This window comes from Leiobunum rupestre, chromosome 8 (genome assembly GCF_980474605.1).
Source record: "Leiobunum rupestre chromosome 8, qqLeiRupe1.1.hap1, whole genome shotgun sequence".
NCBI lineage: Eukaryota > Metazoa > Arthropoda > Arachnida > Opiliones > Sclerosomatidae > Leiobunum > Leiobunum rupestre.
In genome coordinates this window covers 55,808,049-55,824,060 of record NC_143391.1, presented here as the reverse complement: position 1 = coordinate 55,824,060, position 16,012 = coordinate 55,808,049, and the positions used below count along the sequence as shown (strand labels likewise).

The 16,012-nt window shown below is 39.0% G+C and overlaps 1 protein-coding gene across 1 annotated transcript; it reads right to left on the bottom strand.

The window, feature by feature from the left end:
- Positions 1 to 531: 531 nt before the first annotated feature.
- LOC149933750 (uncharacterized) lies at positions 532 to 3,998 on the bottom strand. The gene is made up of 4 exons (XM_090157406.1): positions 3,654 to 3,998; positions 3,332 to 3,598; positions 2,234 to 3,283; positions 532 to 837 (listed from the first exon to the last, which is right to left on the bottom strand). The coding sequence occupies exons 1-4, from the start codon at positions 3,996 to 3,998 to the stop codon at positions 532 to 534; spliced, it is 1,968 nt and encodes a 655-aa protein (XP_090013532.1).
- Between the last annotated feature and the right edge of the window lie 12,014 nt (positions 3,999 to 16,012).

Below are 16,012 nucleotides of genomic sequence, written 5' to 3'. Positions count from 1 at the left end.
AAGATTGTAGCTCTTCGACAGATAATTCTCCCTTTGCCTTGTTATCTTTATTTCTGCAGTTAGACAAAAATATCTTTATCCACGCGGAAACGCGAACGACCTTTGAAAATTTACTGAACCTCTCAGGGTTAAATATTGGTTTCGTAGGTTGCGCTGGTAAACAAAAGGCAGCGAGGGTAGTTTGGCCTTTAAATCTAGGTCTCTTTTCATCTTCGGATTCTTTACTCTTGTACTCCGGAGGTTGCGTAGGCCAATCCGACTCTGGTTTTCGTAAAAAGAACGGTCCAGTCCACCAATTTAAGCTTTCCCGCAGTTCTGACACGCTCATTCCACGTGTCAATAAATCCGCCGGGTTCAATTTACCAGGTACGTGCTTCCATAAAAGTGGGTCGCTCAGTTCTTGTATCTCGCTGGCTCGGTTATTGACAAATGGCTTATGTTCATTGGCTTTGCTTTTTATCCATGACAATGCACCACTCCAATAGTGTAGCGATGGTTTCTCTCGAGGAAAATAAGCCTTTACGGTCTTCATCAACCTCGCTCCAATTTCGGAATTGTGACTTTCTTCACCGGTGCAACTCTGGCTTTCGAGGCTATTAAACTCGTTCCAACTACGCCATCCTTGTCTACGGATCGAAAATAAATGACGGCGCCAAATGCTTTTTCGCTAGCATCGGTGAAACAATGAAGTTGGAGCTCCCCTGGTTGGCTCTCTCCGTAGTGCCTCGGAACTTCTATCGTGCACAGTTGGTTGATCTCCAAACACCAAGTCTCCCATAGCTGCGCAAGGTCAGTCGGTATTTCTTCATCCCATTTCTTTCCGCGGCTTCTCACGACCTGAATATTCTTTATTAAGCAATTATCCTTGAAATAAGATTTTTTCAGGTAGTTTATTTTTAACGTTACCTTGTTGACCATCCAACTGTGCTGCTGGTGTATTTTTAATTACCGGTCGCGCTGTCCATACCAATAATTTAAAGTTGTTTGAAGTTGACATATCGGTTGTTGAATTATTTTGTTGGGAAAAATCTTCGGTCGACAAGCGAATCGCAGCTTCTCAGCCTTTAGGCTAAAAGAAAATGTAGTATCTGTAACACTGAGGACATTATATTGGCTGCTATTTAAATTTAGTGCCTTCCACCAAAAATGCACATTTTTAATTGCACTGCATGTTTCCTAGGGGTCAGAAAGAATATTTTTTAACGGTTAGGTTAGCCGGGCGCACCGTTTTCATATAGGAGGTGTTCTACGACAGAGGCCATTCTAACGAAATATCTTGGTATTGGCCTCTCACATAGGACGTAACTGTCCTATGACAGAGACCATTCCTACGAAATACAGGACGCTTACTGTCCTATATTGGAGGCCATTTCAACGAAATAGTTTTTATATAGAGGTAGTTATATCAAGGCTAGCGCGCAACGGTTAGGTTCGCCGCAGGCGCGTAGGCCCCGTTTTCATATAGGGTTTCTACTACAGAGGACGTATATTGTCCTACGACAGAAGCCATTTTAAAAGTGGTGCTAAGGTATTAGCAGCATTTTTATCTGAAATTGAAACATTTTTTAATTCCTGTTTATTTTAGATTTTAAACATCGTTTTTATTTTTCATCATTTTTTATTGTATCGTTTTTATTGTGCCGCCTACAATTGTTTAAGAGGTATGGTCATAATTAAAATCGTCCTTAAAGCTGGAACTGTCAGTAAATAGTTACTACACTATGATCTTAGCCTAAAGGCCGAGAAGCTTCAAGTCGCTGTTGGACTATATATATTTTCCCAAGAGACTAATTCAACGAATGCTATTTTAACTAAGAAAAACTAATTTTTTTGGGTATTTACAGCCCAACCGGACATTAAACAAACACTAGCAGCCCAACCGGACATTAAACAAACACTAGCAGTGCAGCTGGATGGTAAACAAGGTGATGTTAAAATTTACCTGCCAGAAATAACCCTTTTTCTAGGAAAAAGGATTAATAGTGAATATTTAAGTCATAAAAATCCCCGCAAATGGGAAAACCATTCAAATAACAAATCTGCGCAACAGGAAAATCGCGCAAACGGGGAAACTGCGCAATCGGGAAAAAGCGCGCAAATGGTAAATTGCGCAAATGGGGAGCTGCGCAAATAGCAATTCCGCAAATGGGATACGCGCAATTGGGAACGTGCGCAAAAGAAAACTGCGCAAATGGAAACTGCGCAAATGAAAACTGCGCAAGTGGACCCAAACCCAATAATTATCCACTCCAATTAGTAGGGATATCTCTTCGTTTTTCTCGTGAACGTTTAAAGGAGGTAAATCGGCCATCTTCCAGCCTCTACTTCCGGTTAACTTGGACAGTTCTTCTTTTGGTACTCCCGGTTTTTTTCCGCTAATTCTGGGTGTCTTAAAAGCTTCTAGTGCGATCATTTCTGAGCTATGAACGCTACCCAAAAAGAATTGAACTCGGTTGCGTTGGACTTGTCTCGGTTTACCTTCAAATACGGTCAGGTTCAAAGTTTCCTGTCCTGCGACGGGTAGTTTCAACTTCTTTGACATGTCTGCAGTTATGTAACTCAAATGACTACCGTCGTCCAAAAGGCACCTTACCGTGTACTCATGATTGTTATGAACAATTCTGGCCCAAGCAGTACGAAGGAAAACCCGGTTATCTGTCGCAATCTTGGCTTTAGAGGTAATAGTTCCAACGTTCGTTTCTTCGACTTCGTTTTCTCTGACTCTCTCCGATTCTGTAGAATCATACGGGTTTGGATATTGATTTTCGTATATGACACGTGAAGGGCGACGTTCACAGTATCGACATGATACGCCTCGTTTTCGGCAAAAACGCGCCATGTGTCCCGTATTCAGACAAACGAAACATTTAGATAGGGTTTTTAAGACGTCTTTCCTTTCATTCGACGGCATGGAGGACGTGCAATCTTCTAATTTATGGTCTTTCTTACAAAATGGACAACTGGCGTCTTTAGACGCGGTCGTATTAAAAGCGGCAGTCGCTGGTAGAGGTTTTTTACCACGATTCGAGACCTTAGAGTGGGAACTATCGGTTTTCTTGAAGTCTCTTTCGCTACAACTAGATACTGGTTTCAGACTAATCGCCTCTGCTCGTGCTTCTACTTCGTCTTCTAGGTATGCTAAGAGCTTGTTCATGGATAGAGACTTGTCCTTTCTATTCTTCATCGAATAACCAAGGACAATGTCTTCCGGAAGACCTTCGGTAACCATGGGAATTATAAAAACTCCATATTCTCCCGAAGTCATATTAAGGGCTTCTACTCTCTTTACGGCAAAATAAAAAGTATCGTTAAACTTACGGAGACCCTTTACGTCTGATGATTTTTTCACGGCTTCCAAATTTCTGATCTTTTCATGTTGAGCTTTAATTAATTTATCTCGTCGTCCGAACCGGTCCGCCAACAACTCGATAGCCGTCCCGTAATTGGTTGTGAGGCCCAACACGCGTGCCAACGCGGTACCCCTTAGATAACCCTTTAGGTACACATATTTATCCGAATCAGCGAGACCCGCGCGATTGTGAACTGTAGACTCGTAGGTCTTCCAAAATTCTTGCCACTTGCTACTGTCGCCGTAAAACTTTTCAATATTCTCTCTCGGGAGTTTTAGGCTCGCCGTTATGATTTCAGTTAACTAGTCTTTCTTCGGTCGGTTGCGGGATCTGTTGCTCCGGAATCAATTCTTTTAATAATTCTTCGCATAAAATCATACTATCCGTAATCTTGTCCTCATAGTCCCAACTTTCCGTTTCGTCTCTTATTAACTCGGTATCGTCCTTTATTTCCGGAGTAATTAACCCATAGAGTTCTTTAAGTTTGGTTTCTTTATCTTTTAACTGGGCTATGAAACTTTTCAATTTCGCCTTTGATGTTGGCTGATTTGCGGTTGCTCCAGTTTCTGTTACAATATTCAGAATAGTTTTCGTTACGACTCCTTTTATAGACGTTCTCATTTTTTTGTTTCTCTGAAGTTCATCCATCTTTTGACTCGGTCTTGACTGTTTAACGGTAACTCTTCTGAAAACACTATTCCAAATAATCTACGATTGTTCCAAAAGTCCGCAAACTTCGCGACCACTTTAAACGTTCCGATAATTAAACTAAACTATACAGTTCCGGTTTTTCGGCACCATGAAACGAATCGATATATGAAATCCTCGCGATTCGATACTGAATTTATCTAAAGGTTGGCAGTAAAATTAATTGAAATAAAGAAACTTGGATGAAGTTAACAAAATGAAAAAGAGGTTTATTTACGAAAAAAGAGAGGGATCTAGAAACCTGGCTCTGCGCGTTACATTTTAAAACGGTGCTGATTTGGCGAGCCCGTTTTCTTGGGTTCGCTTGACAAAAGGATGACCTTCTAGGAACAAACCCCGGGCTATTTTTGGGGTCTCCAACGATACTGGTTGCCCCACTGCCCGAAACTTCGAAAGGAGGACTCCTCGTGGCAGCGGGACATCAGCAACCAAATATTTCCACAAAATAGGCCTTCGCTCGCTAACTAAGGCTTCGCTTGAAAATGACAGATATCACAAATATATATAAAATTCACTTTTCGCTACAATCAGACGTTACGGGTGATAATGTGGCTAACCTTTGCTATCATGGGCTTTGTGAAAACCAAATAAATCCATATGTGCGTCCTTTTGAGAATAAGAGTGATCTAAGGCAACAGGGTCCTGAGTGTAAAAAGTGGCAATAAGTGAATTCAGTTATTTTTTTAATTTATAGGTTGTACAAAATAAAATCTTACCTTTTCAATTTGTTTAACCGGATGAGGGTGTTCTTTCGTAGGTCCATTGCCACCAATAAAATTACTAGATCAAACATAATGATGCGGTTTAACATCATAATGAGTCTTAATATCTGTACGATTAATTGAATTAATCCATCTCAAACACTTTTCCCAGCTTTTCTTTGGTACTGGGTAAAATTCAACTTCTTGACCACGAGCAGGCAGGTAGTGTCATCGACATTCTTTATTCCAACAATAATATAGGATAATAATATAAATATTGACAGCACTTATACATGTAAATATAGTAAAATAATAAAGTCCACATATTGTATAATAATTACTTTTATTAAAAGGAGACGACTAGTTTCACCATACCCGTTCGGGGGCTTCGTCAGGTCTGATTCGAGAGAACACAATAATTATTACAAGAAACTTCCGTTGGGGGGGGGGCAACAGATAAAAATATAAAAGAATTTACAAATTACAAAAATTTAAAAAAACTTTAAAAAACGTTTGAACCAGTTATCATAAACAACGTAGAAATGCAAAAGTTAGGTTACAATTTTTTGCCCAGGATTCCGCGATAAAATTACCAGGCCCATTATCTCTATTTAAAATACAGTCGGGGTTATTTTTCCTTTGAATAATAATCTCAAGCGATTCTCTAATATCAAGTTTATGGAAATGGTCAATTTTACATAGAAGTTTTATGCTGTCAAATAGAATTTCATGGTTGGACTCTACAACGTGTTCAGCGACAGGTGATATATCTCCTTTTTTATTACGTACATAACCATAATGGTCGTTAAGTCTTTTTCTTAGATTTCGTTTCGTTTGGCCGTTGTATGTTTTGTCACAGTTACATTAAAATTTGTAGACTCCGAAATTATCCAGAGTGTCAATTTTATATTTTATAGGTGTTAAATGATTTTTTATTTTATTTATGGGTTTATATATCGGGGTTACGTCAAATCTACTGAACACGTTACCAATAGCGTTTTAAATATTGTTGATATATGGTAAAACTGTAAATATTTTCCTTTTGAAGTCTCTTTTAATTAGTGTATTTTTTCTATTAAGTTTCTGTTAGTAATGCGGTCAATTCCTCGATTGAGAATAGTATTGTCGAAGCCCCGATCTGTAGCTAACGCTTTGATAAATGAAATTTCTTGTCGTAACGACTTGTCGTCAGAACAGATTTTTGTCGCGCGATCGATACAAAATAAAATGACGTTAATTTTTTACTTATGGGGTGTTGTGATTTGTTGTGGGGTAGCATGGCAACTGAAAACGGTTTTCTATAAACTGTAGTTCTAAGTGAATTATCTGGTTCTCTCTTTATGAGGACGTCCAAAAACGGTATGGTAGCGTTGTTTTCTATCTCAACCGTAAATTGGATCGCCTCATCCAGGGAGTTCAAGTAGTCGAGGAAAATATTTAAATTATCAATGTCATGACGCCACAACGAGAGCACATCATCTACATATCTCTTCCAGAAGTCTATAATGAATGGAGAGTTCAAAATAGCGATACTCTCTAGTTTATCCATATAAATGTCACATAATAAAGGGCTAAGAGACGATCCCATGGCAAGGCCAATTTTTTGGATGTATATTTTACCGTTTGCACGGAAGAACGGATCTATTACGCACAATTCAACGAGGTTGATAATGTCTACAATTTCGAGGGGGTTGAATTTTCTGTCAACTAAACGTTGACGAAAAACTTCGTCGGCATTTTTTACAGGTACACTAGTGAAAAGGGTGACAATGTCAAAAGATACAAATAAATCGCCTTCGCGTACATCAATTTTTTCAGTTCACTGATTAGGTCGGTAGAATTATTTAACGAAAATTTGTTTTCTTTAGAGAGAAAGCAGAGTTTTTTAACAATAAATTTTGCTATAGGCTGGGCTGATGAGTTTACATTCTCAACAATAGGTCTAAATTTTAAAATAGGTTTATGGATTTTAGGGAGAATATACATTCGCGGAGCGGAATAATGGGGTGTAATTAAACGTTTACATTCGTCTGGGGTTAAAGAAGTACAACTTTTTTCCGTTTTCTTCACTTTTTCGTGGAATGAGTTCGTAGGGTTTTTTATTTTATTTATTTATTTTTATTTATGGGTTTATATATCGGGGTTACGTCAAATCTACTGAACACGTTACCATTAGCGTTTGAAATATTGTTGATATATGATAAAACTGTAAATATTTTTCTTTTGAAGTCTCTTTTAATTAGTGTATTTTTTTCTATTAAGTTTCTGTTAGTAATGCGGTCAATTCCTTCACTTTTTCGTGGAATTAGTTCGTAGGGTTTCTTTTTATTTCTTTATATGTAACTTTATCACTCAGGAGTTCATTAAGGCCCTGGCTGTAGTCAATTTTGTTTAGGAGCACAATGCACCTTCCTTTATCAGCACGGGTTATCACTAAGTCTTTATTATTTTTCAATTTCTTTAATGCTTTTTGTTGTTCTTTAGAAATATTAAGATTTGGTTTTTTATGTGCCAGGATTTTAAAGCAACTGTTTCTCACTCTATTTTTATTTGTCTCGCCTAATTTTTTAAGCCCCGATTCAATTTCCATTATCAAATCTTTTTTATTCACAGTTTTAGGGGTTATCGCAACATTGACTCCTTATTCCAAAATACTTAGTTGTTGGGGCGATAATATGTGATTAGATTTATTAACAATTTTTGGATTAGTTAAAAGGGCGGAATGTTCTGGAAGTAATGTGGTATTAGGGGTGGTTTTAGATTTAAAGTTTATTTCCAGAAGTTGGTTAAATTTCTTTTCCAGTAGTGATTGTATGGATAAACTAGAGAGTATCGCTATTTTGAACTCTCCATTCATTATAGACTTTTGGAAGAGATATGTAGATGATGTGCTCTCGTTGTGGCGTCATAACATTGATAATTTAAATATTTTCCTCGACTACTTGAAATAAAACCATCTTTATGCACTTTAACCAAACCTCTTTCCAAAAAAAATTTGCAAGAAGTTTCATCCACTATATAAAACCAAATAATAATTAGAAAATATAATTTAAGAAGATTAAACTTACTAAATTACATACTTTTATCTCCAAAATTGAAGAAAAAACAGTACTTTCTTAATATTCAACTCGCTCTTTTACACTGCGAATATATTTTTAATGACTGATTAAAAGATAGAATTCTCAAGTTTTTATACAAATGCGGTATGTGTAGATATTAGTATTGTCATAAATTAGAACGCTGAAGGTTTTAAGTAATATAAAAATTATGTCAAGGTAAAAAAAATCTCATAATATAGTATATTTAAAATTACTTTTAGAAATGATTAATCAAATAATTATGTCTCAAAAATAATTTATATCTTATAATTATAATCAACCTTATCAAACGTTAATTATAATAAAAAATTATCGTAAATACGTGTACTTTTATATATTCAAAAGGGTGTTCATATCGTTGGAATGTGCTTTCTCCCATCGTAAAATAACATCTAATTTACACAAACCTGTTAACCTTGCGGAATTAAATATTTCCAAAATTTAAACAAATTATTTGTCGACCTTGTTTTTTCAACACGTAGGGGCGCGTTTGAGTTGTATAATATCACTGTAAAACATACTTGCGAGTAAATTTTTTTTATTATACCACAGTCGAAATGGGAAAACGCAAGACGTCTCAACAATCGCGCTATTTAAAAGTTAAAAAAAAGAAGCTTTTTATTGGAAAACCAGAATTTAAATGCGATTCACTCGTTTATAATCCGTGTTATTTTGAGCCGCCATGTCGTAAACACCCGTTTAAAAGTATGGTGGGATTTAACTTTAGAGAAAAATGCTGGATTTGTCACAATCCATTTCTAGACAGGATAATTTTTAAACAACATTTACTGAACCATTTAACATGTAGTTATTCGAATAAAACCCACACTAATAAAAGAATGTGTGATTGTACAAATTCAAAAAATATCCGGACAACACGGCCGCGGAGGAGGTTTTAGATGATCAAATTATTGACTATTTGAACGAGTTTAACGCAAAATGTCCAAAACAATGATAATGATTTTTAAGTTGAATGAACGATACAAGCACTGTTCCAAGTGAGAATGTATTGTACAGGTCGAAGCAATTTAAAGAATAGACTTAATATTGGAAAAGATACCTCTTTTGATCTTAGACAAATGATGAAAAAGCGAATTTTTTAAATCTTAATAAAAAGTCACCTCTTTCGGCAAAACATACTGTTTTATAGGTGCATATATTTCTTTCTTTTATTTGATTTAAATTTTTTTAAGTATAAAACAAATAAGATATATACTTTTCAACCTGTTTGAAGAATTCTAAGACGCTTTAACTAATACATGTTTGTGACATGCTGCTAGATTGAGTTTAATAAAAACGCAACACTTTGAAGTCTTGATGTAGTGTGCCTTGAGAATATTCACGAAAAAGTCAAATGTTGATAAAAACCTGAGTCGCGTATTAATTTAGATAATACTTTTGATTGTCTTAACATTTGAACTTAAAATACAACAAAACAAAACAAACTTAAGTATTTTGTTCGTTTTTCTAATTTACATTAGATTTACTTAAAATAAGACGAATCTATTTAATGATGGTGTCTCCAAATGTCTTTTTATTACATGAAATTTGATTCCATTAAACATTTCCACTTCTTATTTTTTTAACTTAATAATTATAATAATAATAAAGAGGTCTTGCCTAGAAAAATACACGTTATATGTCCGTCTTTGTGTGTCTTGAAAAACATTCCAATGATCAAATATTTTTAATATTTTTGGCAGTCGTTACTATTGGGAGCGTCTTTGGATTTCACTACAAGCAGACGAAAAAGAAAGCTCTGACATCGATCTTTGGTGGCTGTTTCAAAGTCAGTTACCTTTTCAAAGGGGTTTTTAAGTATATAATTCACATTTGAAATTCTTAACGACCAAATAAATAGTACACGAAAATTGTGAATAACCAATTATATTCGTAAATATCAATACATTATTTTAAAAGCGTAGGTGTTTCATTAGAAAAGTTGTAGGGCATAGTCGAAAGTGTAAAAATAATTTTGGTTCAGTTGAAAAAGACCTATTTTTCACCTAGTTTGGAGGTCGGGGGAAAAACAAGTTGTACTAGCAGGCAATAGTCTTTAACGTAAACAATCGTACATAATCACAACACACATGTACATTTATTTTAGAGAACTTATGTAGTTAAAAATCAGATCTGCAAAAAGTTATTGTTAAAGAAATTTATTACGTTCAACACCTAATTAGACAAAGTAGACAAAGACCGCGTCTTCCATTTCGACGTGTTTACGAGTAAGATCATCAAACAAAGGTTTCGTGGTCGTGGTCTCCAGGACATTGACATGGAAAACACCATACTTGCCTACTTCGTCGCCTATCCTCGAGCGAGCGTCAGGACTGCCAGCTTTGACTTAGGGTTGGATCGATACTACGTTCGGAGAACACTCAAAAGACACCATATTCATCCTTATCGAGCGACACTTCACCAAGGACTGCATGACGGTGATAGACAGCGCCGACTCGACTTCTGCAATTGGTTTTGCCTCATGGCTGACGCACACCAGGATTTTCACGATCAACTACTGATGTCCGACGAATGTTCATTCGGAAGAGATGGGCCTTTCAACCGTCAAAACCAACATATGTGGGACTACGAGAATCCACACTGGGGATTTCCTCACCGCCACCAAGTGCAGTTTCGCTTAAATGTGTGGGCTGGTCTGTTAGGTGACAGAATTATTGGCCCGTTCTTCCTGCCAAATCGTCTGAACGGTCAAAACTACTTTGAGTTCCTTCAAAATGAAATATCCAACGTGTTGGACGACATTCCTCTGGCCGAGTACAGACGCATCTGGTTCCAGCAAGATGGGGCGCCACCTCACCAATATCGTGACGTGGTTGCATATCTAAACGACGAGTTTCCTGGAAGATGGATCGGAAGAACTGGTCCTGTTCGTTGGCATGCAAGATCCCCTGATCTAACACCACTCGACTTTTTTCTTTGGGGATTCGTAAAGGACTACGTATACCAAACACCTGTGACGAGCGTTGAAGATTTACGACAAAGAATAATCGAAGCATGTCGCCGGGTGACTCCAGAAATGGTTCGGGGAGCATTTCGCAATATGCTACATCGTGCATATTTGTGCATTGCATCAGAAGGTGGAATTTTTGAAAACATTTTGTAGAAGTCATTAAAAAACATTTGTCACTTGGGCTAATTATTATTTGTTTATTTTTCGAAATCTTGTAACTGAAATGTATGTTACCTACAATTCGTTAAAGGCTTTTGCCTGCTAGTACAACTTGTTTTTCCCCCGACCTCCAAACTCAGTGAAAAATAGGTCTTTTTCAACCGAACTAAAATTATTTTTACACTTTCGACTATGCCCTACAACTTTTCTATTGAAACATTTTGCGTGACACCTACCGGTAAAAAAATAAATTTTCCAAAACGGCACCAAATCGATCGATTTTTCTGAAATTTAGTAACAAAAGCCTTCCTTACCTAACAAATAAACCCTGAAAATTTCAGAACCCTAGCATAAATACGTTTTGAGAAAAATGGCCTGATCGAGCAAATTGAGACACCCTGTATTAATAGTAATCTCGGTTTCTTTTCGGTTACGGGGCGATTATGATTAATAGATATTAATTTTTTGAGATAAGAATATCTAAAAATGGCATAGGATTATTATTTTCAATTTCTTCAGTACACTGTATCACTTTTGTCCGGGGCTGGTTGTTTTGGTGGCCGCTGTAGTGCTTAAGGCGGAGCAGCGGGGTACAAATACATATACTTATGTATCAAAATATCATTCGAATTAACACTCGTGAATATCATAAGTATTTGGCAGTCTCCCTCTCTCCAGACTGGAAATCGTGCCATCCACTTAAACAAAAACTAACAGCGCTTTATACTTTTATGACCAGAGATATCAATATTTGTTCAGATTCAACTAGTCTCAACAAAGAAATTACCAAGATCAGAGCTATAGTAGAGGACAGGGGGTTTCCCATTGCGCCATTAAATATAGGCTTTGATCATATAACAAACCAAGATAAAATTAAACGTTACCCCAATTTCGAATTTGCCATTAGAAAATGAAATTTTGTTGCCCTCGTCCCCTCTAGTGAAACTAGCACACTTATTAGAAACGCTTTTAGTAATAATAATGTTAAACGTGTCTTTAAACCGACCAACAAAATTCAACATTTGTTGGACTTTTAAAGGATTAAACCCCGCTTCTCGATATGAGCCTAATATTTGTAAAATGATAGCTTCCTTGAGGGGTTACATGTGGTACAATTTAGCAATGGACGGGTTTATGAGAAACATATTTCTTTAAAGTAGCTATAATAATGACTCTTTAGTCAATGAATATGTTGTTTATGGATTTTTCACAGGGTATTCATTTTGGGTAGAAATTCATCTTAGGTTCTTATCAAGTGCTTGTCAAGTTAATATGGGGTGGCTAAGTGGTTAGCAGCCAAAGTAGCCCGGTTCAATCCCAGCCTTTGGCTTAGGGGGAATTCTCGGAGCAACTCCTACCGCATTGAGTTTGCGAATTCTCTCCACACTGGTGAAGGAGGTAATTCACGGTGATAGAAAGCAAAGGGAGCTGTTGGCTCGCGTGGCATGAAGGGCTGCCACCACCCTTTTACTCAAAGGAAGCTGTTGGCCCGCGTGGCATGAAGGGCTGCCACCACCCTTCTACTCAAAGGGAGCTGTTGGCTCGCGTGGCATGAAGGGCTGCCACCACCCTTCTACTCAAAGGAAGCTGTTGGCCCGCGTGGCATGAAGGGCTGCCACCACCCTTCTACTCAAAGGAAGCTGTTGGCCCGCGTGGCATGAAGGGCTGCCACCACCCTTCTACTCAAAGGGAGCTGTTGACCCGCGTGGCATGAAGGGATGCCACCACCCTTCTACTCAAAGGGAGCTGTTGGCTCGCGTGGCATGAAGGGCTGCCACCACTCTTCTACTCAAAGGAAGCTGTTGTCCCGCGTTGCATGAAGGGCTGCCACCACCCTTCTACTCAAAGGGAGCTGTTGGCTCGCGTGGCATGAAGGGCTGCCACCACCCTTCTACTCAAAGGGAGCTGTTGGCCCGCGTGGCATGAAGGGCTGCCACCACCCTTCTACTCAAAGGGAGCTGTTGGCCCGCGTGGCATGAAGGGTTGCCACCACCCTTCTACTCAAAGGGAGCTGTTGGCTCGCGTGGCATGAAGGGCTGCCACCACCCTTCTACTCAAAGGAAGCTGTTGACCCGCGTGGCATGAAGGGCTGCCACCACCCTTCTACTCAAAGGAAGCTGTTGGCCCGCGTGGCATGAAGGGCTGCCACCACCCTTCTACTCAAAGGAAGCTGTTGGCCTGCGTGGCATGAATTGCTGCCACCACCCTTCTACTCAAAGGGAGCTGTTGGCTCGCGTGGCATGAAGGGCTGCCACCACCCTTCTACTCAAAGGAAGCTGTTGGTCCGCGTGGCATGAAGGGCTGCCACCACCCTTCTACTCAAAGGGAGCTGTTGGCTCGCGTGGCATGAAGGGCTGCCACCAACCTTCTACTCAAAGGAAGCTGTTGGTCCACGTGGCATGAAGGGCTGCCATCACCCTTCTACTCGGAGCAACTCCTACCGCGTTGAGTTTGCGAATTCTCTCCACACTGGTGAAGGAGGTAATTCACGGTGATAGAAAGCAAAGGGAGCTGTTGGCTCGCGTGGCATGAAGGGCTGCCACCACCCTTTTACTCAAAGGAAGCTGTTGGCCCGCGTGGCATGAAGGGCTGCCACCACCCTTCTACTCAAAGGGAGCTGTTGTCCCGCGTGGCATGAAGGGCTGCCACCACCCTTCTACTCAAAGGGAGCTGTTGGCTCGCGTGGCATGAAGGGCTGCCACCACCCTTCTACTCAAAGGAAGCTGTTGTCCCACGTTGCATGAAGGGCTGCCACCACCCTTCTACTCAAAGGGAGCTGTTGGCTCGCGTGGCATGAAGGGCTGCCACCACCCTTCTACTCAAAGGGAGCTGTTGGCCCGCGTGGCATGAAGGGTTGCCACCACCCTTCTACTCAAAGGGAGCTGTTGGCTCGCGTGGCATGAAGGGCTGCCACCACCTTTCTACTCAAAGGAAGCTGTTGACCCGCGTGGCATGAAGGGCTGCCACCACCCTTCTACGCAAAGGGAGCTGTTGGCTCGCGTGGCATGAAGGGCTGCCACCACCCTTCTACTCAAAGGAAGCTGTTGGCCCGCGTGGCATGAAGGGCTGCCACCACCCTTCTACTCAAAGGAAGCTGTTGGCCTGCGTGGCATGAATTGCTGCCACCACCCTTCTACTCAAAGGGAGCTGTTGGCTCGCGTGGCATGAAGGGCTGCCACTACCCTTCTACTCAAAGGAAGCTGTTGGTCCGCGTGGCATGAAGGGCTGCCACCACCCTTCTACTCAAAGGGAGCTGTTGGCTCGCGTGGCATGAAGGGCTGCCACCAACCTTCTACTCAAAGGAAGCTGTTGGTCCACGTGGCATGAAGGGCTGCCATCACCCTTCTACTCGGAGCAACTCCTACCGCGTTGAGTTTGCGAATTCTCTCCACACTGGTGAAGGAGGTAATTCACGGTGATAGAAAGCAAAGGGAGCTGTTGGCTCGCGTTGCATGAAGGGCTGCCACCACCCTTCTACTCAAAGGGAGCTGTTGGCTCGCGTGGCATGAAGGGCTGCCACCACCCTTCTACTCAAAGGGAGCTGTTGGCCCGCGTGGCATGAAGGGTTGCCACCACCCTTCTACTCAACTTAACCCGGCCACTGGTAATTGGCTTCGCAAGTCGCTAGTTGAGTTAGGCTTATGGTGGCGCTTTAGTTATTAGCTTATTGTGGAAGAAAGTTTCCGATCACTTCCTTGATTATATATTCGCTCCTTTCAAACCTTCATTAAGGGGAAACCCTACGAATGTGACGCTTTTTCTCATCATCGGATCAGCTTTTCGGCCGTTTGTGTTGATAAAGAAAAGTTTTAATTTCTATCTTAAATAATGATGTATATTCTCAAATCTGTCCAGGGTAAATTTTTGATTTACAGTTGGATATATTTTTTCCAAACAAGCAAAAAACTTAATTTTCGTTTTTTTTTAAATCAATTTTAGATGAGAATTTCGTTAGGAAAATAAAGGCTTTTTTGGTGAAAAAGGCCTTAAATCAAAATCTGTTAAGAGTATATTTAAAATTTAGACTTTAAATTATTTTACAAAAATTAATTTATATCGGGGATTAAAATTAGCTTCCACGATGTTTATATCGCTTTTGAAAATTAGGTTCTTACACTCCCTTTAAGCTTTGAATACTTAATGGATATACTTGTGGTAGAGATATGAAATAATTAAAATACGCTGTTTGGTTTTGTTCAGGATATTAATAACCTCGGATTAAAAATAATAAATTCGTACAGGAAAGTCTGTACAGCGTGAAGCTAAGGGAAAGTTATTTTCTAGTTGAAAACGCTATTGCCATCTAGCGGGTTTTTACAGTACAAAACATTCATAGTCTTAGTCTTTACGTTTGTTTATATTCCTGACCAAAAATAGCCGTAGTATAGAAATATTTAGAAAAAAATGCTTTGAGGTTAACGGTAATAGTAAGTGTAGGGAGCTGTTGGCTCGCGTGGCATGAAGGTCCATTTTATCCTGGCCACCTGAATTAATGGCTTAAAAATTCGCTTGATGACATAGGCAATAGCAAAAAAAAATAGAAAATAAATGTCAAGTACTAAATAATTTCTTTCCGCAACTTTGATATTCAATTTACGGTTTTAGTTGGTACTATAGAAACGTTATTTGGCTTATCTGGCGCTGGTTATAAGATTATACCGTGGAAAATACCGGACTCTTTTTATTAAATTTTGTTTTTGAAACTGGGGAAGAAAAATTGATAATTCCTTATTACATAGCAATAAATTATTTTACTCGTTATAACGATAATTAACCACTATAGAGAAATTTGGTGTAATTGCACAGTATCCTTTGAAGATACAAGGGATATATTGTGTATTAAATTTTTATTTTTTATTTTTATTTGTACTTCAAAAGAAAAAAGTAAAATTAACCTAATTTTACTTTGTATTTTATAGTTTTATTTATTGTAACAAAGTGTATACTACTATTAATCATGATAATAGACTTAATAATAATTTAATCGTTATACTATCAAACCTACAGAATTTATTTAAGATATGA

What these genes read in the sequence shown, in the direction of transcription:
- LOC149933750 (XM_090157406.1), bottom strand. Translation starts at nt 3,998, where the DNA reads ATGGATGAACTTCAGAGAAACAAAAAAATGAGAACGTCTATAAAAGGA. An exon ending in AACCGACCGAAGAAAGACTA is followed by an intron (nt 3,599 to 3,653) that starts GTTAACTGAAAT and finishes AATATTGAAAAG; the next exon opens with TTTTACGGCGACAGTAGCAA. An exon ending in TTGGAGTGGATAATTATTGG is followed by an intron (nt 838 to 2,233) that starts GTTTGGGTCCAC and finishes AAGAATATTCAG; the next exon opens with GTCGTGAGAAGCCGCGGAAA.